Source organism: Lytechinus pictus, chromosome 5, assembly GCF_037042905.1.
Source record: "Lytechinus pictus isolate F3 Inbred chromosome 5, Lp3.0, whole genome shotgun sequence".
NCBI lineage: Eukaryota > Metazoa > Echinodermata > Echinoidea > Temnopleuroida > Toxopneustidae > Lytechinus > Lytechinus pictus.
The window spans coordinates 28,733,812-28,749,003 of NC_087249.1; the positions used below are offsets into that span (position 1 = coordinate 28,733,812).

Sequence of the window (15,192 nt, forward strand, 5' to 3'; positions counted from 1 at the left end):
CTGATGGTTGACCTGATGGCTCTCAGTAGCCCTTCAATGTCACCATCTACGTCATATCGCTGGCAGAGAACCTTCAGCCTGCGCTGGTGTTGGACATACGTCCTCCGCTTCCTCCTTTTGATGGGGATTCCCAGCGCAGACTGCTGAAGCAGGGTATCAGTGAGTGCCCAATCCTTCCTCGGGGCCGAGAGAAAGAACCAGAAGGGAGGATGAAAGCGCCCTAAAGGAAGTAATAAACAAACCATATGCAACAGCCTAAATGAACAATGCAAACATAAACACAATGCATAAACACCCAGAATATAAACTAGTATAAACTAGTAGGAAGGGGATGCATGATGGCAATGAATGATGATGAAACTGATGAGGTCTTTTATATGGGATGAGGGCTGTAGAGGGAAATTCCGGGATGTGACGGTTTGGTGGCGACGGTGGGGTGGGTGATGGTTTGAATGACTTCTTCACAGTTTGAAAGCCATCTGGGTTCCGAATCGTTCCACTCTTCCACCTCTCCCTTTTGATGACACTCCTATTCCTTCTCCGCTCTATTTCAACATCGGGGTTGAAGTAGCCCCATTGCTTTGATAAGCGTGCAGATGAAACATTCACTTTTCTTTTTCACAGGCGTGTACAGTTTTTTCAATTCTGCAGGAATCCAATTACATGTAGGGCTGTATGATGGTTGTGTATTATTGAGTTTTGATGTTATATATTCCTCTATTTGGGTGGACAGATGCTGAGAGCCAGCTATAGAAAGATGCAGTCCATCAACAGAAAAGTACGAGTCATCAAGTCCAAAAGGTTCACTGCCATCAAAATAGTCACAAGATAACTTATTACACAAGACTTTAAGTTGAGAATTATGATATAAACTTTTCGATATAATTGTTCACAATCATCTAGTTCTGGCTCGTCTTCCTCCCCATCTTGCAAATGCTTTTCATAATCATCAGGAATGCTTGGTATCTTGCTACCATATGACCACGCTTTCTCACCTTCTGGGAGCTTCTGATGTTTTTCAGTCTTGACTGGATAAAACTTGACCCATTACCTTCTATAAAATTGTTCCTGGGAAAAGGCTAATATACAGAGTAATATTCCATGCTTTTACCTTGTCTGAAAAAAATGGTAATATGAATTGTCAGATGTGATTCAGGGGGTTATGTTACCTCTTATATTGATAGATTCATGGAAAAACAAACTCCAAAATCAAGTTTTTCCCAAGTAATCTTAATATTTGGTAAAATATTCACTGTTTTTCATTAATCCTGAATCCGTCCAAACCAAAGACTGCTTAAATTCACATAGACGATGGCCTTTGCCTTAACCTCGCTGACAGTGGATGAGGTTATTGTTAAATATTCAACACTGGTTCATTGACCAATAGAATTCCAAGAATCTTGATGACGTAGGAATGTATTTTTTGTGGGACTCTTTCACTTAACATGGGGAATACTAAGCACACAAATAAATGTTATACTGCTCTATTTTTGTCTCTAAATGTAAGACTATGTGTCTACATTAAAATTGAATTTATTTTATGACAGTACTTCTCTGCAGCCACATGGTACACCTTCTTGTCACCCACATAAACCCCACTGATGTATTTGTTTTAATGAGTGACCATGACTGGTTCTGTGACGTCCTTTCCTCTCTTTTCCTTCGTGACATCTCCTAAAACTACAGATATATTGGTTCTATTAAATTATGACAATTTGGCCCACTAACTATGTAACCATATCTCTTTACATGCTCAGCCTGAGGTTATAGTATAGCCCCCCCCCCCCAAAAAAAAAAAAAAATCGTCCAAAAGCTTTATAGAGCAAAGATCTTAATTAATGAAGCTTTAATCAGTATTCATTTGATATATAGGTGGTCACATGTAATCTGTGGTGTACAAAATGCTTGCTCTATGGCACCTGCTCATGTCCAGCGTTGCTGATTCTGATGGTTGGCCTGATGGCTCTCAGTAGACCTTCAATGTCACCATCTACGTCATATCGCTGGCAGAGAACCTTCAGCCTGCGCTGGTGTTGGACATATGTCCTCCGCTTCCTCCTTTTGATGGGGATTCCCAGCGCAGACTGCTGAAGCAGGGTATCAGTGAGTGCCCAATCCTTCCTCGGGGCCGAGAGAAAGAACCAGAAGGGAGGATGAAAGCGCCCTAAAGGAAGTAATAAACAAACCATATGCAACAGCCTAAATGAACAATGCAAACATAAACACAATGCATAAACACCCAGAATATAAACTAGTATAAACTAATATAAACTAGTAGGAAGGGGATGCATGATGGCAATGAATGATGATGAAACTGATGAGGTCTTTTATATGGGATGAGGGCTGTAGAGGGAAATTCCGGGATGTGACGGTGGGGTGGGTGATGGTTTGAATGACTTCTTCACAGTTTGAAAGCCATCTGGGTTCCGAATCGTTCCACTCTTCCACCTCTCCCTTTTGATGACACTCCTATTCCTTCTCCGCTCTATTTCAACATTGGGGTTAAAGTAGCCCCATTGCTTTGATAAGCGTGCAGATGAAACATTCACTTTTCTTTTTCACAGGCGTGTACAGTTTTTCAATTCTGCAGGAATCTAAGTACATGTAGGGCTGTATGATGGTTGTGTATAATTGAGTTTTGATGTTATATATTCCTCTATTTGGGTGGACAGATGCTGAGAGCCAGCTATAGAAAGATGCAGTCCATCAACAGAAAAGTAAGAGTCATCAAGTCCAAAAGGTTCACTGCCATCAAAATAGTCACAAGATAACTTATTACACAAGACTTTAAGTTGAGAATTATAATATAAACTTTTCGATATAATTGTTCACAATCATCTAGTTCTGGCTCGTCTTCCTCCCCATCTTGCAAATGCTCTTCATAATCATCAGGAATGCTTGGTCTCTTGCTACCATCATGACCACGCTTTCTCACCTTCTGGGAGCTTCTGATGTTTTTCAGTCTTGACTGGATAAAACTTGACCCATTACCTTCTATAAAATTGTTCCTGGGGAAAAGGCTAATTTACAGAGTAATATTCCATGCTTTTACCTTGTCTGGAAAAAATGGCAATATGAATTGTCAGATGTGATTCAGGGGGTTATGTTACCTCTTATATTGATAGGTTCATGGAAAAACAAACTAAAAAAATCAAGTTTTTCCCAAGTAATCTTAATATTTGGTAAAATATTCACTGTTTTTCATTAATCCTGAATCCGTCCAAACCAAATACTGCTTAAACTCACAGAGAGGGCCTTTGCCTTAACCTCGCTGACAGTGGATGAGGTTATTGTTAAATATTCAACACTGGTTCATTGACCAATAGAATTCCAAGAATCTTGATGATGTAGGAATGTATTTTTTGTGGGACTCTTTCACTTAACATGGGGAATACAAAGCACACAAATAAATGTTATACTGCTCTATTTTTGTCTCTAAATGTAAGACTTTGTGTCTAGATTAAAATTGAATTTATTTTATGGCAGTACTTCTCTGCAGCCACATGGTACACCTTCTTGTCACCCACATAAACCCCACTGATGTATTTGTTGTAATGAGTGACCATGACTGGTTCTGTGACGTCCTTTCCACTATTTTCCTTTGTGACATCTCCTAAAACTACAGATATATTGGTTCTATGAAATTGTGACATTTTGGCCCACTAACTATGTAACCATATCTCTTTACATGCTCAGCCTGAGGTTGTAGTGAATGAATACATTTATACGTTGCTGTGACTGGATAAAAATATATGTAAGAAAGACATTTTTTCCATGCCATTTGAAGAAAAAAATGAACACTTTGTCCTCATACTCCTCTCGTTGCTTTCCAATATCTTCTCTCCAGCGTAGAGAGCCTAATGACTCTTGAATCATGGACTATGCAGATTTTCCAATATTTCATAGCCAACTTTTTGTAGAGGCACTTATTGAGTTTTTCTCTTTGACCCGCAAAAGTGGGGATGGGTTTATCTGCGCGATGATGGGATCTTTGATGGTTCAGTGACCGTCTTCAGTAGTTCAATTTTCATTACTATGAGAAGAAAGGAAATAGGTTATACCTTGGTCACATTTGTTCTACGGCGGCCGTACGGCGAGTCGAAAACAGCCGTTTTAACATTTTGTGTACCAACTACATATAGGTGGTTTGAATTAAAATTAATAAAACGGCTGTTTTCGACTCGCCGTACGGCCACCGTAGACCAAATGTGACCAAGGTATTACCTACATTTACTTAAAGGACATAAGTGTTCATCAATGGTCATTCACCCTGCATGGTTACATCACAATTATAGAACCACACAACACATCCATCACTTTATTCTTGAAGGAATCATCAAAAGCATCGTTTGTCCAGTTGTGGAGTACACTTTCATTTGTGGATTTCTTCAATTGATCATGGTTTAACGTCATGCCTTTCTTCACTGAAATAACTCACTTCGTTAATCAGTTTGAAGGAGCGACTGAATGGAAACAGATTTCACCCAGACGTAATTTGTGCTTCATGTCCCCTTTTATACTCCTTTAATTGTTTGAGCCCATTTTGCAGCATTCATAAGAATATACTGAGACTATTTTGGTGTAACTACCCTTCTTTTCTACCTATTTAAGCTTATGATGAGAATTGGTTGTCCAAAGATGTATATATCACTAGAATGGCTTATGTCAACCCATCTGGTCCCTGTAACACAAAACTTAGCAATGATCGTAGAACATTTTTCTACGACTGATTCCATTGACTACAATGAGCAATCAATCGTAAAAATCAAGCATACGATCAATCCCTAACCTTTGTGTAACAGGACCCAGGTCGGGCCATCGTGAAACCCCAACCATTCAAGAAAAGGGCCCCCTCAATTCCCAAATCGTCGGGTCTAAATTTTCCAGACTATTCAAGAAAAGGGCTTCCTAATTTCCTAGACGGTCGGTTACAGCAAACTGATCAGGTGCACTGGACCTGTCATTTCAGGAATTTAGGGGGCCCTTTTCTCGAATGGTCAGGTATACGCAACGAGACAACCCAATGTGATGACACAAGCCCATTAGAATTGTAAAGTAACTATTACAATCATGCTTTCTCACCAAAAGGGTAGTGCCTTGGTCTTTCCCCCACCTTCTTTGTTGCACTCATTTGTCTCTCTCTTTTATGATGGCAAATATCTGCATTTTGGATCTCAAGTGAGTAATTGCAAATCTGATGAGACATTTGGTAGCCAACTTTTGCCCAGTAAATGTGTCCATTGAATATGTTCATCTAGAGTAATCACCATCCTAGGAAAATTCAACAAAATTTGTTTAAACTGAAATACATGTATGTGTTGGATGGAGGGCTCAGAACAATACTGTAAAGATAAGAGATGAGAATAAACTAAGAAAACTAACTAAAATTTCTCGTGTCCATTTGTGTTGTTTTTCCTACAATTATACTTTTTACAGTTGGTTCTGACACATTTCTGAATGAATGAATGAATCAGTTAATAAGATTTTGCAACACACCAGCTAAGACAAGAAATAAATCTAACCCATATACATATCATTTGGCAACAGTTTTGTAAATTAAAGAACATTTTAGTCCCTCTAATTTAATAGTTATGCATCCTACAGTGTGTATCAAAATGGCTGACTTCACCAGACTCGGGTCAAATCATAATGTCATCTGTGCTACTTGTTGATTTCAACATTGATTTATTAAGTCAGATAATTTATTAAGTCCGATTAAGGATTTAAGTTATTATTGTATAACTAGGGAGTTGTTCTTTCTTATCTTGGTAAAAAAATATTAAAAGGGTTATATCCAATGACCTTTGAATAATTAGCCCTTCAAATAATTTGGATTACCTTGATTTCGAATACACAGGACATCACAGAGAGCACATACTTGATTGCCTTTATACAAAATTATTTCATCAATGCTAATAGATAAGACTCTTTAAATTATGTTAAAACATTTCTATTAGCTGATTTATTTTTTAATGGTGGCAGATTTTTTTTTTCGATTGTTCTGAACTCCTGATATAATTTCCTGTTAGCTCTGGTTGTGATCAGCAATAAAAACAGATAATGACAACTCATGCATTTTAGTTACAGTATTATTTTGTAGAAGTATGTACCTATAGTATAATACAATTTTGTTTGTAGAAAAGAAGAAGAGAAAGAAGCGAAGCAAATAGAAAGATAGACCGGGGGGAGATAGACAGATGGCGCATATATCTGTCTGAAGAGTTTGAGAAAAACTTGTATTGTGACGTCATCACCGTCACTCATTTTGACTTTGACTTATCCCTGTAACTGTTTATGTAGATTGCTTTGAAATGCTGCAATTTTATTTTCTTTATTCATGATTGCATTTGATAAAATTCTTACAGTTTGCTTAGGTGATTTTCATCTTGTGTATTCAAATCATCACGAACTTTGATTTAGTACCCCTTTTATTAAAAAACAAAGAATGGTCAGGGGTATCAGACACTCGTATACAGGAGTGAGAAAGAAAAGAAGGGCGTCCGCAAATGGAAATTGAAAAAATGGTGAGAAAGGGAATTTAACGGAATGGTGTGTAGATTTCTATATAGAAATCATGAATTTGAGATATATGAAAAAAATCATAAAGGAAATGAATTATTCAATTCAATTCAATCTTTATTTCGCAAAATAAGATAAAAATACAAAGAAACATCAAATAATGTGATTAGATAATAAAATAAATTGCGTGGCTTTCCATGAAGGTTATAAGAAACCTGTAAGGCTGGATCGCCAAAACATAGTAAAACGACAACAATATTGAATAAAAAAAACACAGAATGTGTATAAGCATACAGAGAGACCGACAGCGAAAGACAGAGAGAGACTGAATAGGGGGGTGGGGAGGGAGATTGCGACCAGGGCCCCGTTGCATAAACGTTACCATATATGGTAACTTCGAAATGCAATGGTAACTTGCATTAAATCCTTGATTTTGATTGGCCGTTGATTAGCGTTACAATGGTAGTTACCATTGGATGGCAAAGTTACTACAATAGTAACTTTTACGCAACGGGGCCAAGGGTTGTAATAAAAAAAGGGGAAAAAAAAGAATTAATCCTTCTTGTCTCGCCTGCATATAATAGCAGAGTGAGACTATAGGCTCCGCTTTTCCGACGGCGGCAGCGTCAACATCAAATCATAACCGAAGGTTAAGTTTTTGAAACGACAGCATAAGAAAGTATTTGGACCTAGTTCATGAAACTTAGACAGAAGGTTAATCAATTATTACTGAACATCCTGCCCGAGTTTCAGGTCACATGACCATGATCAAATGTCATTTAGGGTCAATGAACTTAGACCATGTTGGCGGAGTCAATATCGAAATCTTGGCCTAGTTCATGAAACCTGGCCATAACGGAAATCAAATTTTACTGAACATCCTGCCTGAGTTTTAAGTCACACGATCAAGGTCAAAGGTCATTTAGGGTCAATGAACTTTGGCCATTTTGGGGGTATTTGTTGAATTACCATCATAACTCTGAAATTGTATTGGTCTAGTTCATAAAACTTGGACATAGAATAATCAACTATCACTGAACATCCTGTGCGAGTTTCATGTCACATGGCCAAGGTCAAAGGTCATTAAGGTCAATGAACTTCGGCCATGTTGGAGGTAATTATTAAATTGCTATCATAACTTTCAAAGTTTATGGATATTGTTTATTAATTGTAGACATAGAGGTAATCAAGTGTCACTGACAAGTCTTAGGTCACATAATATAGGTCAAATGTCATTTAGGGTCAGTGAACGTCGTATTGTATCATAATTATGAATGGTGTTCTTATGAATAATCATTTTATTGTAGTTTTCAAAGTCAGCATTGCTGCTATATTGAATCGCTTAATGCAGGTGAGACTGTCAGAGGCGCTCCACTAGTTTACATTTTGAAAACTTTTTTTTCTTCAGCAAATGCAATTTTCTGTTAATCATTTGCACTATCATGTGCAATTTAGACACTTGGTGATAAATACATTATTAGAGCATGTATAACTGATTTCTACAAAAATATTAACTGAATATCCAATAAAAACCCAAAATAATTAACATAAATCATGGAAATTTACTGTTTAAATCGAACAAAAACACTAGAGTCAGTTGAAATAGTCTATGGATCATAATTTGAGTCTTGCCGGAACATATACTATATATTACAAGATTTTGCCTGATGTCAGAAAATGACGTATTCTAGGGGTTTTCATAGCTAAATTTTATAAATCTTTATATTTGATGTGAATTAATTATGCTAATTTATGGATGACATTCAAATTCAGCCTCAAATATATTAGTAAATACTGAACTGATATTTTTTTTCAGAGACTCTTTAAGGAATTTTAATAAAATGCATATAAAAAGAGATCAGTATAAAAATATTACGTATTTTATTGTTTTTGATTTTTTTTTAGAGTACGGTTATTTGACTTTTTTAAAATTGGAAATTTGCGCCAATAGTTTTCTGATCATAAATAATATGAAATCAAATAATACAAGTAATCATACAGTTGTGAATTCGGGCTAGAAACAATATTAAATAATATTTTAAAGCAATTTGGGCCTGAACGGCACTTGTGGGTAAAGTAATTTTACATTTGTGGGCGAAGTCTTATGAAACCTGTGGGTGTTTTTATGCCAATGATATTTTTCATATTTTTTAATACGATTTTGATAGATTTGTTCATGCAGACGCCTATTATTTATGCACACTATAGGCCTACAGTGCGTCCCACAAAAGACGAAACCAAGATTTATCAATGATTTATCATAACTTAATGACAAATAAAATAGACAAATGACCTATCATTGTAAAGAGTCTCCTCTTCCATCTGAAATAACCTTTATTATTCCCAATTCAAGCATGAGTGAGCTAAAAAAAATTGAAGGAACAATACCAAAAAGTCATTTGGCGAGCGGTATCTTGGGTTAAAAAAGAAAATCACATTTTTGAAGTTTAATATCTGTTCTTTAATTTGACATCTCAATCACAGGAAATGGTCAGGAAATAACATACTTCTGTTTATTTGAAATAAGGCTTGAATTTTCAATAATTTCATAAAATTAAGAGGTTTTACAGGCTAGCTTTCAGACTTGCTCGATACTCCGTTTTGTTGACGAGCAGCCATGCGTGAAGTCTTTTGTTAACATGAACCGTTGAAAACTCGTTGGTGAAATTATGGAAATGCAAGCATTGTTTTGAAGGAGCAGAACTTTCTTATTTCTTGACCATTTTCTGTGTTTAAGGTATCAAATGAAAGGGCAGATACTGAACTTTTAAAAAATGCCTGTTTTGTTTTGAAACTCAGATACCGCCCGTCAAGTGACTTTTGGTATCCTTCGAATTGTTTTTGCTCACTCATATGTGAATGCGGAATCTTTTGTTGTATATACCGTATCAGTCAGTCGGCAAGCCCCTGTGTTAATGAGCAAATGAGCAAGATTTATCCAAGTCCTCTCGTGGCTGAATTCATGTCCCTGCAAAATCTCGTGAATTGTGAGACTTTCTTTCTCAAAGAATTTAACCACTTTCTTCTTGAGTAATTTTGATTATTTTTGTACCATGGGAAAGAGTAAATGTTACGCTTTTATATTTGTCATTAAAAAAAAAATATTTTGATAAATAAGTGATTTTTTTACCTGAAAAGATACATCAAACAGACTTTTCTTCCTCTGTTTTCACTTGCAAATTGTTCAACATTTTGTGTTTTAGGCACAAACATTATTTATATCATCAGAAAGCTCAAACTCTATACTTTCTTACAATGTCACTCTTGATATGTGGCATCTTTTAGATGGGTCAGCAGCCAGCTTTTTCCATAAAGATGCAAGACGAGATTTCTGAAATTTCTGAATAACATAAAATCCAGAGTTCTGATTGGCTGAATGTTTTCAAAAAAACAGACGCGGGTAGTTTTAAGAGATTACCACATGGTGAGTGTGACCTTGCAGAGGCCCAGTGTGGGTAACGTTGGAATTTGCGTGGGTGTGTGGTCTCTATGACCAATCAGAGTGCAGTATTCTTGATTTTGAGCTGCTAAATGTACTTGGCCTATGAAAAGCTGGCTGCTGACCCGTCTAAAATACATCTTCTTATAAAAATTATATCATATTAAAGCTTAGATCTTCAGCTTTATCGTGATCTAAAAATCATTTTTGCGCTCAAACAGAAATTAAGTGTGAAAACAACAACTTTCGTTGCATGAAAAAATATTTTGTTTCATGTTTTAGATCAAAAGTTTTCCCTATATTACAACATCCTTTTAAAAATCCAAACACATGACCTAAAAGAATGATTCTTCTTCTTTACAAAGATACCAAAAACATGAAATTTGGTCAATATTTAGAGCAGCAATGGCCGAATAGAAAGAGGTGTTTTGGTTCGCACCAAGCTCATTAACAATGCAAAAACCCTCTAGTCATGAATATCACTTGGATAAAAGAAGCAACTTTTTCAGGGCTTGCCGACTGACTGATATGAAAGGGGGGACTAAGCTTTACAATGATAGGTCATTTGTCTATTTTTATTTGTGATTAAGCTATGCTATAAATCATCGCTAAATCTTGGTTTCGTTTTTTGTGGGACGCACTGTATTCTCAAACTTGGGTTTTAATTCGACATTGAAAGTAAAGGTAGTCTTTTTTAAGTACCACTTCCTGAAAAAAAAGACATTTTATGCCTGAATTGAACAAAAGATACAACGATGATAATTTATGGTATATAATTATGGTTGCAAATGAGGGGTGTCAGAGGCTTTGTGCGTGATTGTGGTTTTACACAAGTATATCAATATAAACATGATTTGTTCCACAAATATGCGCCTTACTGATCAAATTTTTGATTGCTCGTCATAAATCTTAATTGTACGCGCACACCTTAGTCTTTAGTGTTATGTCCTAAACGTGCCATAATACTGAGTGATTTCATACACTTTTGTGTGATATTGATGTATTTGAGATACAAGTATTATGCAAATTTATCCGTCTGTAATGAATAATGTTCGGGATAGTGCCCTTCAAATATGTATAGAATTTATCTCTAAATGGGAGAATACCAAGCTCTGGTTGTTATTGACCTAGCTCTCATGAAAATGAGACTTAATCACATGGTCACTCATTTAACCAATCACAGTTTTGAAATGCTCTTGTACATCATAGTACGGATGTAGTATCAGTTTCTAGGAGGAGTTGGTTGATGTGTGTTTGTTTTAACCAAGCAGTGGCATCATTGTAATTGCTATTCTGCTTGACAAAGCATTTAGCAAAAATTGGCATTTGTATTTTATCCGGAAGAATGCTTTCGAAACCTTTAGCCGCAATCGAACAAGCTGTCAGGCGAAAACATGTTAGTAGCAAGATACGTATAAATCTGCCTTGGAATTTATAATTGGAAGAGGATGTTGATTATTCGTCTCTATTGAAAGCTGACATTTAAAACCATAATCGATGTCGTTTTAGTACGCTTCTGAACTTGATATCATAGATTGTTCAAGACTATGTACCACCTTGATCACAATGGCAGTGACCTGTAAGAAGCGCGATGCTAAATCATCTTCAGTGTTTTCAGTCATCATCTGGTTGGTGTGTTTGTTTACTGCAGCCACTGCAGAAGTGCCAGTTGGACAATCCTCGATGGTGCGACCTAAGAAATGTATGATGACTGACAAGATCTATGGGGTCAAAGCTTCCTGTTCGAACATGTCACTGACATCTATTCCACATGATCCGCCGCCAGATACGATCACGTTGATCATGGACAACAACCTAATAGTGCATCTTGAGAATAATTCCTTTGAGAACCTTACGCAGCTTGTGACTCTGAACATTCGATCAAACTTAATTTCTAAGCTAGATACTGGAGCATTTTCGCCTCTTACTCAGCTGGAGATATTGGACCTGACAGGCAACATGCTTACCCAGCTACCAGACGGTTTATTTGATTCGAATTCCTTTCTATCACGCTTGGTATTAACTTCTAACTGTTTTAAGACCGTGCCATCAAATACACTGATGGCACCTCTTCATCAACTGCAGTATCTTTCACTTGGAAGAAATGCACTTATGGAAGTCAACTTCACAGCGTTTCAGTTTCTAAAGAACTTATCAGTGATTGATTTTAGTGGAAACAACATCGCGTCTCTTCGGCCCTCTGATTTTGAACATCTGCAGAAATTATCTCTAAATTCCATCAATTTGGCCAGTAATGAATTGTCTGGGGACAAACTTCCTGATAGAACTTTCTCATTTCTCAACCGAGTGCGTTATCTTAAACTGGATGGAAACCAACTGCGGGTATTTCGTTTGAACCCATTTCTCGGTAATGTCAGTATAAGTATGTTATCATTGTCAAATTGTGGAATATTTCTTTTCGAACCGTTTAACAGTTCTAGCCTCCCGACCGAAACACTCCCTACCATATATAATATCGACATGAAACAGAATTCTATTGACTCTATTCCATCAAATGCATTTAAAGGTTTTAATCAAACCATGACACTTAGTTTAGCTGAAAACAAGATTAAATATATGACAAATCAGACCTTCTGCGGGATGGATTCCTTGGTAAACTTGGACTTATCTAAAAACCGAATACAAAACTTCACTAATGGCGTGTTTTTATGTACCCCTCGACTAAAGTTATTGACCGTTGCGAACAATGATATCCTGAAATTGAGTCCGATAACTTTTCAAGGATTGTCGGTCCTACACAGGCTTGACCTATCGCACAATGCAATGAGATATGGTTTCCCGGGAAACTGGAATAATTCTGAACTTCAAATTCTTGACATGTCCCATAATCTATTCGAAAAAACCTACAGAACTTTGTTCAGAGGGTGGTTACCAAACCTCAAAGTTTTAGATATGTCTTTCAACCTGATAGAAACTTTATCTGCTAACACGTTTGATAATGTCCCGTCTCTTCGTGAGATTTATCTTGGAAACATGCTAACCAGTGTCATAACACTAAATGGGGTGTTTAATCGCACCAAGAATCTCGTCAAGTTAAGTCTATCTTCTACAGAGATAACATCGCTGAGTCCCTCCGATCAGTTTACAGGCGCGGTATCTCTGGAGGAACTTTCCATGTGTGAGAATAACATTGGGATTGAAAACCTATTCAACAGTGCCACAAATTCGTCTCTCTTTAAAGGTTTAACATCCCTCAGGAAACTGACCCTCAGAGAAAACCATCTAATGCATCTAGTACCTGGAGTTTTCCGACCTCTCATCGCGCTTCATTCTTTGGATCTATCCAACTCCAAAATTGAAACTTTGGAACCAGAAAGTTTTAGTGGATTGACGTCTCTGAGGAATCTGTACCTTAATGATAATTGTATCAAACGTATCTCTGCTGATACATTCTCTGGATTGGGGAACCTTGACGTATCCCTTTTCCTTAGGAAATCGAAAATTGAAACTTTGGAACCAGAAAGTTTTAGTGGATTGACGTCTCTGAGGAGTCTGTACCTTAATGATAATTGTATCAAACGTATCTCTGCTGATACATTCTCTGGATTGGATAACCTCACATCCCTTTACATTAACAACAACTTGTTAAGATTTCTAGACAAACGCATCTTTGTAGCAACCCCCAATCTACATATACTCTCATTGTCGAACAACATCATTAGAACTGTGCAAAAGGGTACATTCTTCCCAAAGAGCAATGTTACGTTTTTCCTAGACATTTCAGGAAATCCTCTCTCTTGCAACTGTGAGTTGAGTTGGTTTCGAACTTGGCTCAACGAACACACCACAAGCATTCTTCATCTTCAGGAAACCGTATGTTCAAAGGGATCCTTCGAAACCGTGGTTGGCAAGCCCATCTTAGAATTTGACCCAACCAATATATGTGGTTTTAATACCATACCCATCACCAGTTTAACCCTTTTCACATTTATCGTTATTTATCTGTCTTTGCTGGTTTATCACAAACGGTCGTGGCTGAGAATCAAGTTTATGTTTCTGAAACAAGCCATCCGTGGTTCAGGAAGGATAGTGGAAAATTTCAAGGATGAAAATTATGACTTTCACCTCAACATCATGTTCCATGATGGGGAAGAGGAATGGATGGATCAAGTCATGAAACCCGTCCTGGCGGAGAGGTTCCCTAATATAAAGAAAATAATCTACGGAGATGGGGAACTCCGCAAGGAAATGTTCTACATCAATGCAATATATGACGCAATTGAGAACAGCTTCAAGACTGTACTGCTGATAAGCAACCGTTCTCTGCGTGATATCTGGTGCATTACGAAACTCCGTCTGGCACTTGAGCACGTCAGTGACACCGGATTGGACAAATTCATACTGATCTTTATAGAAGACATCGAGGAAGATGACATGCCCTCTCTCATCCAGGTATTTCTGAGTGAGAACAAACCTCATATGTGGTGGACCGGAGACGAAGACGAACAAGAAATATTTTGGGCTCAGTTCCACAGAAGCATGAAGGCAAATAGGGCTGTAACCAATGCTATCCCCCTTTATTTATAGAATAGGCCTTTGGTGATTTGAATCAATGTGCTGTTTCTAGTAGCTACATCACTGACTCATCACACTCAAGATACATGAAATGGGTGATTGGTGGGTTCCACAAGGGTATGTCTTCGGTCCAATTTCCTTTTATTTTATTTTTGTTTACTCATGGGGCCTGTTCCAGAAAGGAATGCGTTTTACACAACTTTAACATCACATGCAAGTCAGACATGAGCGCATCTGACTGGTTAAAAATAAAGGTGCTTTTAATTGCAACTCTCTCTGCAATTGTTCACTGATCAAAAATTGATTACTTGTTTTTTTCATTTTGCTATGGATTTGCTGGTGATTACATTCTCCTCTATAAATGCGGAGGATACCATAAAGGGTGTATTTCGATTTTAGATGATAGTTTATTTACCAATGCATGATTGATGGACCTTGCCAAAAACGATGTTGTGACTTATGACGTTATTTTTCCCATTCAGCAAGCCAAAACATATCAGTGAATATAAAGGCATGATGGACCATCTGAATGGCAGCAAGAGGTTTTCACGAGTTAGGCCTACTTCACAAGAAATCTAATAATCAATATTGACTGAAATGGGCCTTTTAAAAACGTTTGTGAATATTTAATAACGGTTTTGAATGAAGTAACTTTTACACAAGCTTACACCAAAGATAAATATATGTTGTGGGAAAAT

At 37.0% G+C, this 15,192-nt stretch overlaps 1 protein-coding gene across 1 annotated transcript; it reads left to right on the forward strand.

Annotated features, from left to right (window-relative positions):
* The first annotated feature begins 12,871 nt into the window (after window positions 1–12,871).
* LOC129260331 (carboxypeptidase N subunit 2-like) lies at window positions 12,872–14,925 on the forward strand. Its single transcript, XM_054898331.2, has one exon. The coding sequence runs from the start codon at window positions 12,872–12,874 to the stop codon at window positions 14,504–14,506; it is 1,635 nt and encodes a 544-aa protein (XP_054754306.2). The 3' UTR covers window positions 14,507–14,925.
* The last annotated feature ends 267 nt before the right edge of the window (window positions 14,926–15,192 follow it).

What these genes read in the sequence shown, in the direction of transcription:
- LOC129260331 (XM_054898331.2), top strand. Translation starts at nt 12,872, where the DNA reads ATGTCTTTCAACCTGATAGAAACTTTATCTGCTAACACGTTTGATAAT.